The 13,556-nt window shown below is 34.6% G+C and overlaps 1 protein-coding gene and 1 non-coding gene across 2 annotated transcripts; both read right to left on the bottom strand.

Moving 5' to 3' along the window:
- Positions 1-741: 741 nt before the first annotated feature.
- Positions 742-4,999, bottom strand: LOC145123600 (eukaryotic translation initiation factor-like). The gene is made up of 9 exons (XM_079058805.1): positions 4,617-4,999; positions 3,848-3,919; positions 3,622-3,735; positions 3,381-3,533; positions 3,177-3,274; positions 2,812-2,899; positions 2,370-2,720; positions 2,042-2,284; positions 742-1,947 (listed from the first exon to the last, which is right to left on the bottom strand). The coding sequence occupies exons 1-9, from the start codon at positions 4,773-4,775 to the stop codon at positions 985-987; spliced, it is 2,241 nt and encodes a 746-aa protein (XP_078914931.1). The 5' UTR covers positions 4,776-4,999; the 3' UTR covers positions 742-984.
- Positions 4,056-4,161, bottom strand: LOC145128157 (small nucleolar RNA snoR103). Its single transcript, XR_013716758.1, has one exon. It is a non-coding gene; the product is annotated as a small nucleolar RNA snoR103 (small nucleolar RNA).
- Positions 5,000-13,556: the final 8,557 nt, after the last annotated feature.

Here is a 13,556-nt window from a genome sequence, read left to right on the forward strand (position 1 = left end):
TACCACAAACAATTGTGCACCATATAAAAAATAAAAAATAAAAAATAAAAAATAAAAAACTAGTTTGACATGACAATTAAACGTATCATGTTATAATCAAGTTATCTTAACTCGTTTAAGTTCATCCTAACTCGAACACAATATGTTTAAAAACTAAATGAATAAAAGGTAATTTATAGTAATAAATAAAAGACAAAATTGCAAGAATGGTCCAGTGGTATGTCAAAACTAGCAACTTTGGTCCAAAATAGGTTTGGCTCGCAAAGACGGTCCAATAATTTCGTTTTATTGCGAGTTTAGTCCAATTTCCTATGAACTTTTTTATAATGATGTATTTGCCCCTTATTATTTTATTTTTCATTTTTTTTTATTACAACAATTAAAAATAAAACAAAAATAAAATATCTCTCTCTCATAACTTACTTAAATGTCATAACACAACATGACAATTAAACTTATCATGTTATAATCAAGTTATCTTAACTAACTCAGAACGCAATATGTTTAAAAAGGTAATTTATAATTATAAATAAAAATCTCATTTTATTCTTAGAAAATAAAAATCTCATTTTATTCTTTAAAAAAACAATCTACAAGCTCGTTGTATGAAAATCATCCCAGGAAAAATAAAAAAGAATTGCGTTCCATTCAATTTTTCGGTAAACAGTCAAGGTACCAAAACAAAAAATAAAAATTTGTCTTTTTTTACGTGACCAAATCAGACATTGAAACACAAAACAATAAAGTTGAAAAGCAAAATTTATGAGCTTACCAAAAAGGTCCAAAATAATAAACTAACTTAACGTTACAAAACAAGTTTCAAAATTCATGGCGACACTCACTTCACCTATCTCATTTCCAAACACACATAGCTATCAATAAAATCCCAAATAAAAAATCAAAATATACACCTCCCCAAAAACCCACCACCACCACCACCTTCCGCCCATTACCACCACCTACATAAACCCACAAACAACACACTCAAAACAACCTCTCACACGCAGCAACACCATCCCCTTGTTCACTCAACACCACATTCCCCAACCCCACAACCCTCATCACCCCATCAAAAACCGCCTTCCGAAAGTCCTCATCCTCCATCTTCTTCAAAACCTCCTCCACCACCTTAAAATCTACACCGCCCGCCACCACCAAGTGGCCCAAAACCTCCCCGAAACCACCCGGCGCTTTCGGCAAATCAATCGCGATATCATCCAACAACATCGCGTATCCAACACACCCGGTGGTCAAATCATGTTTGACCAAAACTTTCTTGGAATACAAATAGTCAAGAAGCTTAGCAACCGGTTCAACACACGGTGGACTTTTCTCCAATGCAAGTGACACCGCTTCCTTCACAAACTCCGGGTGGTATTCCGGCGACTTTAGCTCCTCCACACACTGTAAAGCTTCATCAAGCATCCGAACACTAAAATATTCTTCAAGAAGCGAAATCGTTTTTCTCTTCATTTCATCTAAATTCTTAGCTACAACCGGTTTCACCACCACCGGAGAAGACTCCACCGGGGCGGCGGCAGCGGTGGTGGAGGCGGTGGTGGTGGCAGCGGCAACACCGCTGCCTTGCAGTAACGCGCTACTTCTGCCGCCAATGAAACCGCCGCTACCTTGCGGGAGAAATCTTGGGTTGACCGACGGTGTTGGTGTTTTTCCGGTGACTGGCGGTTGAGTGATTTGATTACGGGGCATTGACCGGGACCTAGGGACTTCCCAGTTGTCGTTATCAGGCAGGCCGGGCAGTCGGGTTCCGGGCATTCCGGGCATCATGCCGCCAGCGCCAGGGCGGTTCAACGGAAACCCGCCAACACCGCCACCGCCGCCGCCGCCTTGTACTCGGTTGTTTCGGATACTGGCGGTGGAACCGGGGCGGAGTCGCATGTTCTTCTCGGCTTCATTGTGGATTTCCGTGATGGTTTTGGCTTTCACCTGAAAAAAACAGTTCGGATTAAAATATTAAATATAATTTAAACACAGAAAACGAAAAAAAAAAAGGAAAAGGGAAAAGGGGAATTAGAATTACTTCTTCGCGACGTGGGACCCACTTGTTGGATTGGAGATCGAGAATATCACGAACCATAAATCGCATACGTGAAGGGAGTTGTGGGTTTGTTGAGAGCTCTTTAAGTCTAGTGAAATAAGTATCATTAATTCGCCTTGATTTTGGGCTTTCATCTAATTGTTTTCCAATTGTTTGAAAAAACTGGCATATTGCTTCAACGTTTTCTTCATCTGGACATGTTTTATTGTCTTGTCCTAAAAGCTCCTGTTTTCATCACACGTTGATAAATGATAAATGATAAATGATAAATTACTCACAGGGGCAAAAACGTAATTTACTCAAAACAAACCTGGACAATGTGATGAACAATTCTTTCAGGAACCATTTTCTGTTTCAAAAGCTCACCAATCAACCTTATATTTCCAAGGGTACGAATTTTCACAATTCTTTCTTTATCTCTACGTTCAGATTCTTGTTCAGGGGCATTCATTTGTCTTATTTCCTCTCTTAATTTATCAGCACCTTCAAAAGCCTCCTGACAATTATTCAATAAAACTCTCTTGAATGTGATCTCTTTTCCATCAGGCTCATCAGATGGAAAAGGGGGGAGTTTCACATTAAGATCTGAACACAGTTGTGCATACATGGGACAAAATGTTGGCTCAAGAACAGCTTTATCAAATATCAAGGAAATCACACCCTGTATCATGAAAAACACTAATAGGATTATTTTAAATAGTCAATTTCTGAAAATAGTAGAATGATAAAATAAGTTATAAAAAAAAATGGACCTTTAGAATATCAGCTGTTGTGATCCCGGAATCAATGAGTTGGCCTTTGAGAAGATCAAATTTCTCGGGTGTCAGTTTGTTCAAGATACTGAAAAACATAAAGTTGTTAATACAAATGGAACACATGTTTTCAATCTTTAGAGTAAATTACAAAATTGGTCCCTGTGTTTTCTATTTTTTTTAACGTTTAGTCCAAAACTGAAACATTAAAATAAGGACAGAAATTATAAAAACGGTTTTGATTTTGGACTGAAAAGGTGGAAATCAGAACGCACAGGGACGATTTTGTAATTTACTACGATATTTATAGAAGTAGCAGTGTGAATCTGAAACATGAAGGGTAAAAATGGTATTTTAATCTTTACCCTTTTACTGTCTTCAAGACGCGATCCTTGTCAGAAAGTGTCCCCCTCCGAACTGACCATGGCACCTCAGCTTTGATAAGAGCAGGAGTAGGGCCACTCTGTTTCAAATAAAATGTAAACAAAATCACAAGGGTAAAATGGTCATTTAAGAAAAATATAACCGCATAAAAGTGATAAACTGAGGGACCAAAATTGTAACTTTACCCCTTGGTTAGAAGATATCTGTGATCTTGATTGATCATGTCGATTATACTGATTTGTTTCATGTTGCCTGTTGTCCACAAGGGTAGAACCGGAACGTCCACGCCAGTCACGATTATCAGGCTCTGAGTAACGTGCCTGAGGCTGACTTGGCACCTGCAGAAAAATAAATAAATGAGAAGGGCATTTTCGTCTTTTGCACTTTACCTAGAAAAGGTTGGAAATGTAAATGTGGAATACTTACATTTACTTCTGCTTTGGTATTGGTATTGGTATTGATCCAGCTTTGATCCTCACCAAAAAACTCGGTGTCAACTTCTTTTTTGACTTTAAGAATCTCCTCAGGGACATTTACAACCTACTCAAAACAAGTGTCAATGTATTAATGATATATAAATATATATTATAATACAAGTGTTAAATTTATAATAAATAAATAAACAAAAGCATCATCAACATTATTACATTACCTCCCTAAGTTGCAACAATTGGTCTCTTGTATAACGAACGCGTTCGTGGGCTTCAAAGCGGGAATCACCAGTCTAAAACAAGAAATATTGAGAGAATGTAAAAAAAACTTTTCCAAAAAGAGATGGATCAAAGGAAACGATAATCAAATATAAAATTAAATGATAGTATTATAGTAATAAAAGAACATTCACACATAAAATGAGCATGAAATATTAGCAGGTTTCTTCATGGGTATCGGATGCTCCATGTATGCCCACCTTTAACCCTACATATCACTATATGTCCAAATTTACAGCAGAAAGAACTTATTCATCCTGCAAAGAATATGGACATTTCTAAGTTTACCTCAATAAGTTCCTACCACCATTACATCCTTTAATGAACATGAATCAGGGGATATAAAAATGTTTTTTTAGTAAGCCTAAATGTCTCTAAAGTGTCAACCTTATGCTTCAAGTTCAAGAAGAGGAAAAGGTTAAGGAAAGCTAAAGCCTTTAGAATCAAAGATCAAAACCCATAGAAAACTATATTCTCATATCACCTACATGCATACGTATATAAACACCCAACAGTATAAGCCATGGAAGTTGAGTTTGAGTTTCGACTAGGGGTTATATAAACTAAAATAAACGTTCGAAACAAGGGTATAATGACGATTGACGAATACAAGTATCAATATAAAGGACTTAACTCAATAGAATATAATCAAAAAACGCTTAATATATATAAACCCTAGATCCATTTAGGGTGAAAAAATTAGGTAACGACCTTGAAGGCGGCGAGAGAAGGAGTGCCAGCACCGCCATGAGGACGAAGGATTGGATGATCTAATGAACCGAAAGCCGAGGAATCAAAACGAGGGCCAATGGTTCTTCCCCGATTTCCACCTCCAGGTCTCAAGCTTATTACCGTTTGATCAGCCTGCATACCTTGAATTTTCTCTCTGTTTTTCTGAAATCGAACAGTATCGGATCAATTAAAGGGAGAATCAGCGATTGACTGATAACGCTGAATCTATAGAATCAAGATATTTAATCTTGATGTAAGAAAGATAGGGTTTTTTTTAGGATAAATAGGAAGAGAGAGATTGGTAAGGAGCTTTCTCTCTCCTGTCGGAAGTGAGAGAGAGCGGGGAGAGAAAAGATGATAGCTAAAAACCCTATAAATTTGATGGTGTGATGCTATTTTTCTTTTAACACAGCAAATGCCCCTATAGTATTATAAAATTGCAACTTTGATCACTTAACTTTTTTTATTTGAACTTTAGAATTTAACTTATATCATTTAGAATTATGTGTCGGGTTATGTAATTAAAGCTAGGGGTGTATCATATGTTACATTTGGTATCGGTTATGTCATATGTGGTTTGAGGGTAATTGGTATTTGGTATTGTGATTTCTTGACGTTCCCAAAGAACATTTGAGAACCAATGTGAATTTTCCTTAAATTGCTGATATGTTGATTATGATGTTTTAAATAAACATTATCTTAAGAAAATTTGTGTCTTGTTCTTCCATTCAGATTAGTAAAAAAAAAGTCGGTACCTTGATCTTCAAGTAAATCGATACTTTAGATAAACATTACCTTAAGTAACAATACCATTATATATACATATCATATACGCTTGTAATTAAAACCCTACATTACCTTAAGTAACAATATCACAATAATATATACATATCATATACGCTTGTAATTAAAACCTTACATTCCAAATCCTTGTAACCGTGTTTGTTGTTGCATCAAGAATTTAAGACATGTTCTTCTTTTTTGCATAAAATACATCAAGAATCATGGCATCCACGGAAGCAAGTCAAGTAAGTAATTCGGATTTACATGTGTATGTATTGTTTATCTTTTAGTTGCATTCTAATATAATGCAATCTTGTTCATTAAAATTTAAATTTTAACGAACGAGTTTTCTTTAAATTTAAAATTCCTTTTTATTGCAAAATGTTTTTTTAATTCTATAACTTCTAAATTATTAATCTAATATATGTATTTGTTAATTCATTATTGTTCAATACAAATCCTAAATCAAACTGTCAAAATATAAAACATATTCTTATATAGTAGATTATAGATTGATTGTGATTTTGGTTTGTATGCGTACTCTATTGTTTTGTTGATGTAATCTTGTTTAATTGTTTGGGATTTGTATATGTGTTTTATTGCTTATTTGTTTGAGAATTTATTAAGGTAGTTTAGGATATTATAATGCATGTATGTAAATTGAAATTATTTATTTCTTAAAATTTTACTCCCAAATGAAACTTCACGGGGGTTGTTTGTAGTTTTGAATGTATCTATGTCTATGATATAATAAAAACGGGAATTTTGTAGGAATTAGCAAGTGTCGAAATTTTAGGGACCATAAGTAAAAAAGTTAAGTATTGTCTTATTTTTTACTTTTGGTCCCTAAAATTTTGACACTTGTTACTTATTAGGCAATACTCAATTCTTATTACATTATTAATACTTTCAGGAACTACAAACAAAACCTTTATGCCGGAGGGAGTGGTGTCGCGCTCCCTCATGAAACCGCAGTGACACGTAAGCGTCACCTCACCCATTAGCACAAAAGTGTGGTCTCATACCACACCCAAGGAGTGGTGTCACACTCCTTTAAATTATTTTTATTTTTAAATAAATAAAATTTTAAGTTTTAAATAAAAACAAAATATTTCATTAATTAAAAATAAAAACCATTACATTATTTTAAAAAAAATCCTAGGAAATTAGAAAATAAAAAACTAGAAAGCTTAAACGTACAACTTAAAAAAAACAAAAAAAAAAAACACACATCAAATAATTACAAAACTTGGAAAACAACTACAAATTAACCACGATTAATATAACGTTTTTTCACGTCTTCCTTCATTTGCAAAACGACTTGAAGCGCATCCCCGGTCAAATTCGTCGTGTCCAGCAATAGCACTCTCAGGTCGTTGTCTCTTTGTTTCCGACTCTCTCAATCCGAAGCAAGTTGCAAAAATTTATCAATTCTATCTTTTATGCCTTGCACGTTCTCGCCCATTTATTTCAAGTCATCCGATTCCGACGTTTTGCCCTTGCCTTTGTTTTTTGTTTTGTCCCTTCCCATTGGTCGGGGGTGGTGACACTTGAACGGGCTCATCTTCGTTGAGGTCAAAACCAACACGCGCATCCGATGAAGTGTGTTCGGATGCGGAAGTTTTTGATCGTTTTGATCCGCTATCGATGTGCTCGTCGCTTGTTTTCAGTTTTTCCCATTTCTTGTTGCTTTTGAGTAGATTCCAAACTTCAAAAAACTTGAAAGTCTTCTTTTGATCTTTTTGATAAATGTTAAAAGCTTTCTCCAAAATCACTTCGTCACTTTCTCCGCTTTTCCATTGTCGTTTAATGTTGTTATATAAATCGTTAAACAACATCACATCCTTGTTCATCTTTCCCCATTTTGATTACACCTGATGTTTAGTACGATATGGTTCCAGGTTCATTCCTTTGTGGAATTGAGCTCTAACGCGCATCCAAAAACGATCATGTTTTTGGTTCCCTCCCGTCTTCGCGTCCTCTGAAACGTCAATCCATGATTGTGTTAATACTAACTCTTCTTGAGGTGACCATGCTTTAGCTTCCGCCCTCTCTTTTCTTTTATTTCCTGGTGGAGAGGGTTGAGTTTGTGGAACAAATTCTAGTTCAGATTTGGAAATAGGTGTTTGTGGTTGTGATTGTGTTTCTGGAATAAACTCTGGTTGGGAACCAAAATCAAAATGATCAAAATATTGGTCAAATTGTGGATGTGTATGTGGAAATGGTTGCGTAGGACGTGGTTGTTGGATATGTTGTGAAAAATAGGGAAGCATACCCCTGTAGTGGTAGAAAAGAGGCGAATAAACTGGTTGATCGAGTGAAGGTCTTGGAGTTGTGGGTTTTCTAGTGGGTGTTTTTTCATTGGTTGGATTTTTGGAGGATGATATTTTTTGTGGGTTTGAAAAGAAAGAAGATGGTAAAATGTTGATGAGTTTTTTTGGTTAAGTTGATAAAATATTTATAGTATTGGTAAAAAAAATATTTTTTTGAAATTTAACCGTTTAAAAACGGTAAAACACGGAACCAATCAAAATTGAGCAAGGAGCGCACCCCTGGAAGGCCGCACCTGGACCGCACCCAGGGGGTGTTCGTGGCTTATGTGGCATAGGGAGTGCGGTACAGGCCGCACCACTCCCTCTGGTCTTAAAGTTTCATTATTAGGAGTAGAATATTAAGAATTAGGCAAACAATTAGATTTTTTACTATTGGTCCCTAAACTGTCGATACTTGTTACCTCCTACTTGTTTTTATAACATTATAAATACTTTAGAAAGTACAAAGAGCATGATGAGTGAAAACGTGTTTGATGATAAAGATAGTTGCAAAATATTTAAGTTATCTCAAATGGATCTTTAGTAGCTTAATAATAAATAAGATTTGAAATTTAACAAGTTATTTTACAAAAAGTATAATAACAACATTTACAACATAAATATAAAGCAAGTAAAGAATAACTTAGTTGAATCTTAATCAAACTTGCATACAAGACTTAGAGTTAATAAGTGATGTACAACATACGTTTTTATGAAGAAAAGCAACTTCTATTTCAAATGATCTTCATGTTGGATTAGGTGTCTAAGCCCTTAACTATAATTGGTATGTACTTGACCCGAGAGTAGCATGGTCCATTTTGGGTTGCATTCACCAGAACAATCTGATAGGATGGATATTTGAGAAAGAGGTTATTTGTGATTTATTAATATATTATAAGTATGATATATTAATTGTGAAATCATATTATTTAATTAGTATTGATCAAGAATTAATTTAGTGATCAAAAGAGACTAATTAAATTAACGGGGACTGATTATAAATCAGTGATACATATGGTTTGGGCTATTGATCCATGATGGACTAAGTTTATGTAAGAGTCCATGAAGATTTAGTCTATATGGATTATGGATCATAAGCCTAAGTGCCTCATAAACTCTCTCTCAAGTTCTCCAACTGTTGGTGGTGTTTTGTGAACCACTTGAGGCATCACACTTGAGGTGCTAAGTTCTTAAAGGCCAACTACAACAAGCTATAACAGTATGTAATCTTCTAACTAGTTTTTTATGATTCAAATGTCAAATTGTATTCTAGTTGTAGGCTTCATGCTTTGGATAATTTTTTGTTGCATGTATAACTAGAGAAAACTTAGATCCAAAGTATTAGGGTTGTATGTGCACCATAGGATGTTAGAGTACATAAAACCCAACAATGGTATCAGAACCATGGGTAGGTTTCTGTTATATAGATGCATTTGTTAATTTTCAAAGCTGAAAAAAATTGAAAAATTGCTCACTGACAGATGGACTCGACGAGTCCCATGAGTGGACTCGACAAGTTGGGTCATTTGGTGATGAACTCGACGAGTCCAGTATCCGACTCGACGAGTTGGATCATCAGTTGGCAGTTTTTCGGGTTTTTTTTTGCCAGAATTGGATTAGAATCATTACCATGAACTGTTTTATATCATAAAATCTGTTTTTTTTTTTTTTTTGATATGGTAGTGATCATCCTCATCTAATTAAAGGACAATTATCAAATTTTAAGATAATAAGTTGATTGTTTGTATTATTTGATTTGAATTGTCTTACTATGTGAGTTAGATTAGATCAGCTTGGTAAATAACAAATTATATGATAATTGAATAAGTTATAATTGATCTAAATTGTTCTTGAAGAAAGTTTCATAACTTGTCATCAAGTTATGAAATACGAAAAGTCTAATTCATGAACATTAAAACTCATAAGTTTTGCAGCTCAAAAGTTTTTTTTTAAGGAGTTACAAAACTTGCCATCAAGTTTGGAATTCAAGAGTTTTTGAATTTGAAAAGTTTAATTAAAAGTTTTTAATTTGAAAATAATGAATTCTAAAACATCTAGTAATTGAAAGGTTTCAAAAAGGTGCAACTTTTGGGTTCATAACTTCAAAATTAATTGAATGGTTTTTAATTTTGAATTTTTATAACCTTGATGCTTTGAATAGTTCAATACCTTATGGACTTTATTAAATTGATTAAAGTGTTTAATTAAAAGAAAATTAATAAATCCATAATCATATGGTTTAAAGTTAATTAAATTAAGAGTATAATTTATTAATAGATTAAACCACCTAGTATTTCAAAAGTGTAAAATACACCCTTATACTATATAAAATTAAAAGTTTAATATATTATATATGTATAAGTAAAAAGGTCAGTCTTACCGTTAGTAGGCCTCATTTACGAAGCTGGTCTATAAGGGGTGTTTAAGGAAGCGACCTGTAAAATGACTGTCATTGGGTATCCACTCTTACCCACCGCACCCTTGACCAGTGGAGGGTCGTTAGCCGAACGGGTTTGATAGGACACTTAAATCCTCATTAAAAGTATAATGAAATATAAAGTAACTAAACACTTTATAAATTCCCAATCTTAGTTACTTTAGGAAAAATGTGAATTTGATACTATTCCATGATATTGCACTTTGCACCTTGCCAAGTCGTTAATGGAGCGTGTGTGGTTAACCGGCACACTAACTTAGACTAACAAGGATGGCAAAGGGTAGCTTGATGTTTGTCATAGATCAATGGAGTGTGTGTGGTTAACAGGCACATTGATTAGGTGATAAATGACATCGAGAGTACCAAGCTAATTTGCATGGTTATTCACACCTTGTTTGTGATCCTTAGTATCCCAGTCACAAACTTGAAGGGCATAATCGAGATTAAACATGCCATTGAAAAGTTCAATGAATCTAGGAGTTTCATTTAAAACTTAATTCGTTTAAAAAAAACCGTTTTCATGGTGGAATTGGTAAATCGTCATTTACCTACCAACAAATAGTTTGCAATTGGATTATGGCATCCCTCTTCCGAATTGTGAATTATTGTGTTGGGTCCTAGCCTTAATATTTTATTTGGGTGTTATATTAAGGACTTAAATCAACAAAACTTGAATTTCTCCCTTGTAGATGTCTAGTTCAGACACTTATAGTCTTCCCGAATCTTTTGTAAAAAGCTTTCCTCATGAAAATGATGCTCCCAGAAATCATACTTCACTTCCTCCACCTCCTCCAATAATTCTCCCTGACCCACATGATCATCGACTTGAAAAGTTCAAGGTCACTAAATCTCTATTGGCAAGCAAACACCAAGAAGGAAGGTATGTGTGTGCACATGTCTTGGAGATGAAGTCACACATTGACAGGCTGGGAATGTTAGGAGTCGTTGTGTCAAGGAAGTTGGTTGTTGACGTGACCCTTATCGATCTTACCTATTTGCTAATTGCTGCTGAATCATAAATGATTTGGCGCACTGGTAAAGCAAATTTGATTGGAAGATCCACTTCCCAAACTTCCATGGACATTAACAATGGAAACATTGGAAGTCCAGAAAAGTCTTCTCTTCCCAATGGAAAGGGATCGACCATGGTCAAGCTGTTTGACCAAATGGTAAAGAGAAAGGCTAAGTCTGAGATTGACCCGTGTGCCATTCCGAAAGAGTCTGTTTGTTTCTACTCCCAAGAAAAGAGGCATTGGATGTGTAGCCGCCGTATCTACCTAAAGGATCATAAGGATGGTAAAGTCAGAGTGTATGACTCTGCTTCAGGTAAGTCCACTATCTAACTTTATTAAGTTCCTATTTGTAGATTCTTAATGCATGATGTAATGTAATTACATTTTGATGTTTTGTAGGATCGAAGAAGAAAAAGGAAGCGTAAAGAAAGAGCAGGCTAAGTCTGATCGCGAAGAAATGGATTTCGATTGCATGATTCGATGATCAGAATCGTGATCTGCTACTTAGGAGTTATGATAGATTGCTTAGAAAATATGTAGCAACATAGTTTTCATATGTGTTTGCATTGTAAGGACAAGTTTTCCGCATTTGATAAATAAAGAAAAAATTTTGATTTTATCTTATTTTATATTTCCTTGCAATGACATTTGTGAAAATTGATGTTTGTATGTTTCTATTTTTAGCAATATGGATTTGATTCTTTCGTTTGTGGTAGTGTCTAAATTTACCAAATAAGGAAATATTCTCGTCACCAAGTTTCAAATTGGACATAAACTTGGAATCATGCAACTTGTATTGTATGATGAATGAGAACCTTCGCCTTTGGGAAATTAAGACTAATTTCTTGTTCACATGCATATGTGAGTCAAGTGAAGGACTAGGGAATCTAGTACAAATTGTTATGTACTAGTCCAGGTCCACCACAAAGAACGATAAGACTATTCATCATGATTTACTAAAGTTAGTAAATATGGTTATACTTACAAGATTAAGTATAATTCTGAATCATTGAAAAAGTTTCAATGTATAGCAGAATTAATAAGAAGAATCAAATTAGGCAGAAAGATAAAAAGTTTCTCCAATCTGAAAGGAAATGAGAATACTTTAGTATCGTGTTTTATGATCATCTTAATGATTATGAAAATCATATCACAATTGATCCTCTAAGGACACCTTAATTCACTTGTATGGCTAAGAAGAGGAATCGAGAATTGTTGAAATGGTTAAATCAATTAAGGTGAGTCATACTTCGTTCCAAAATCAAGTCTTAGAGTCATACTCCAAGATTGTTCCTTGAGTGACATATCTTAAATAGGTTTATAACACATTTGTAAATAGTAGTTGTGATGTCTTGGATAAGACAAGGACCAACTAAGACCAATTGTATGAAGTGTTGTCTTGATAAGAAACCGCACTAACTCTTGAATATTTGTTTGTCGAGGAAAGTTTATTGATAGAGAATCTTATATGTCAAGAGGTCAGTGGGAGTCTTATAGACATTGAAAAGCTTCAAGAACTAATCAAGAATAAGCCTATCGTTTATCACTAGCACACGACTTGAGGTTGTAACCTATCGTGTTGACACATTCTTGTTTCTATGCTCATTCCAGTTAAAGTTGACTATGCATGTGAGTTCTATGAGTTCTCAGTTGTTTGCATAAGGCAAAGTACCTTGATCAGTGAAAGCTCATTGATCGGTAAGGGTGATCTGCTCAACAACTTGGAATACATGGTAGGCCCTAGTGCTGCCAAGTGGCAAGAAATTAAGATTGAACAAGTTCAGTCCATATGAGTTTGAATCTGCCATAGACTTATCTTATGGTAATGGTTGGAAATGACAAATTCACATGGATAAGAACACATACACCATAAAATCTAAGTGACAAAGGTTTCTCTCTAATTCATGAAAATGATTGTGAGGAAATGCTTTCACTAAGTAGATTTTAACGAGAGATAACAGCTGTGTTAATTGCGTTCTCAAATTCGATTATGATTATGACATCCCTCTTCATACTTTGAACATTCAGAACTTACTGTTGTAAGTTCTGAATAGTTTGGACACACATATGAGCCTTCTAATAAAAGGTGTATGAGCTTAGATAAAGGCCTATCGAATCATCTCGTATCAGAAATCTGAACTTTGGTAAGAAAGTCAATAAAGTATTGATTTTTAGAAGTCCAACTGATTTTGGATACATGTCAAAGCTAGTGGGAGCATAAATGTTATGCTAGTAACAAAATAATTGTTATGCTAGTGGGAGCATAATTTTTATGGTAAGCATTGCGAGTTAGCAATATTGTTTATATGAACCAAAGTTCTAATTTGCGAAATTGCAAAGGTTGAAAAGTAGTTTCGCTATAATAAGGGAGAGA

This window comes from Lactuca virosa, chromosome 7 (genome assembly GCF_052849685.1).
Source record: "Lactuca virosa cultivar CGN04683 chromosome 7, Lactuca_virosa_CGN04683_v6, whole genome shotgun sequence".
Lineage (NCBI taxonomy): Eukaryota > Viridiplantae > Streptophyta > Magnoliopsida > Asterales > Asteraceae > Lactuca > Lactuca virosa.

Bases quoted from the DNA above. Each gene is read 5' to 3' on its own strand.
- LOC145123600 (XM_079058805.1), bottom strand. From the start codon at position 4,775: ATGCAGGCTGATCAAACGGTAATAAGCTTGAGACCTGGAGGTGGAAAT. The intron at 3,736-3,847 runs GTAATGTAATAA...TGTTTTGAGTAG, and splicing joins AATTGTTGCAACTTAGGGAG to GTTGTAAATGTCCCTGAGGA. The intron at 3,275-3,380 runs GTAAAGTTACAA...TATTTGAAACAG, and splicing joins AGATATCTTCTAACCAAGGG to AGTGGCCCTACTCCTGCTCT.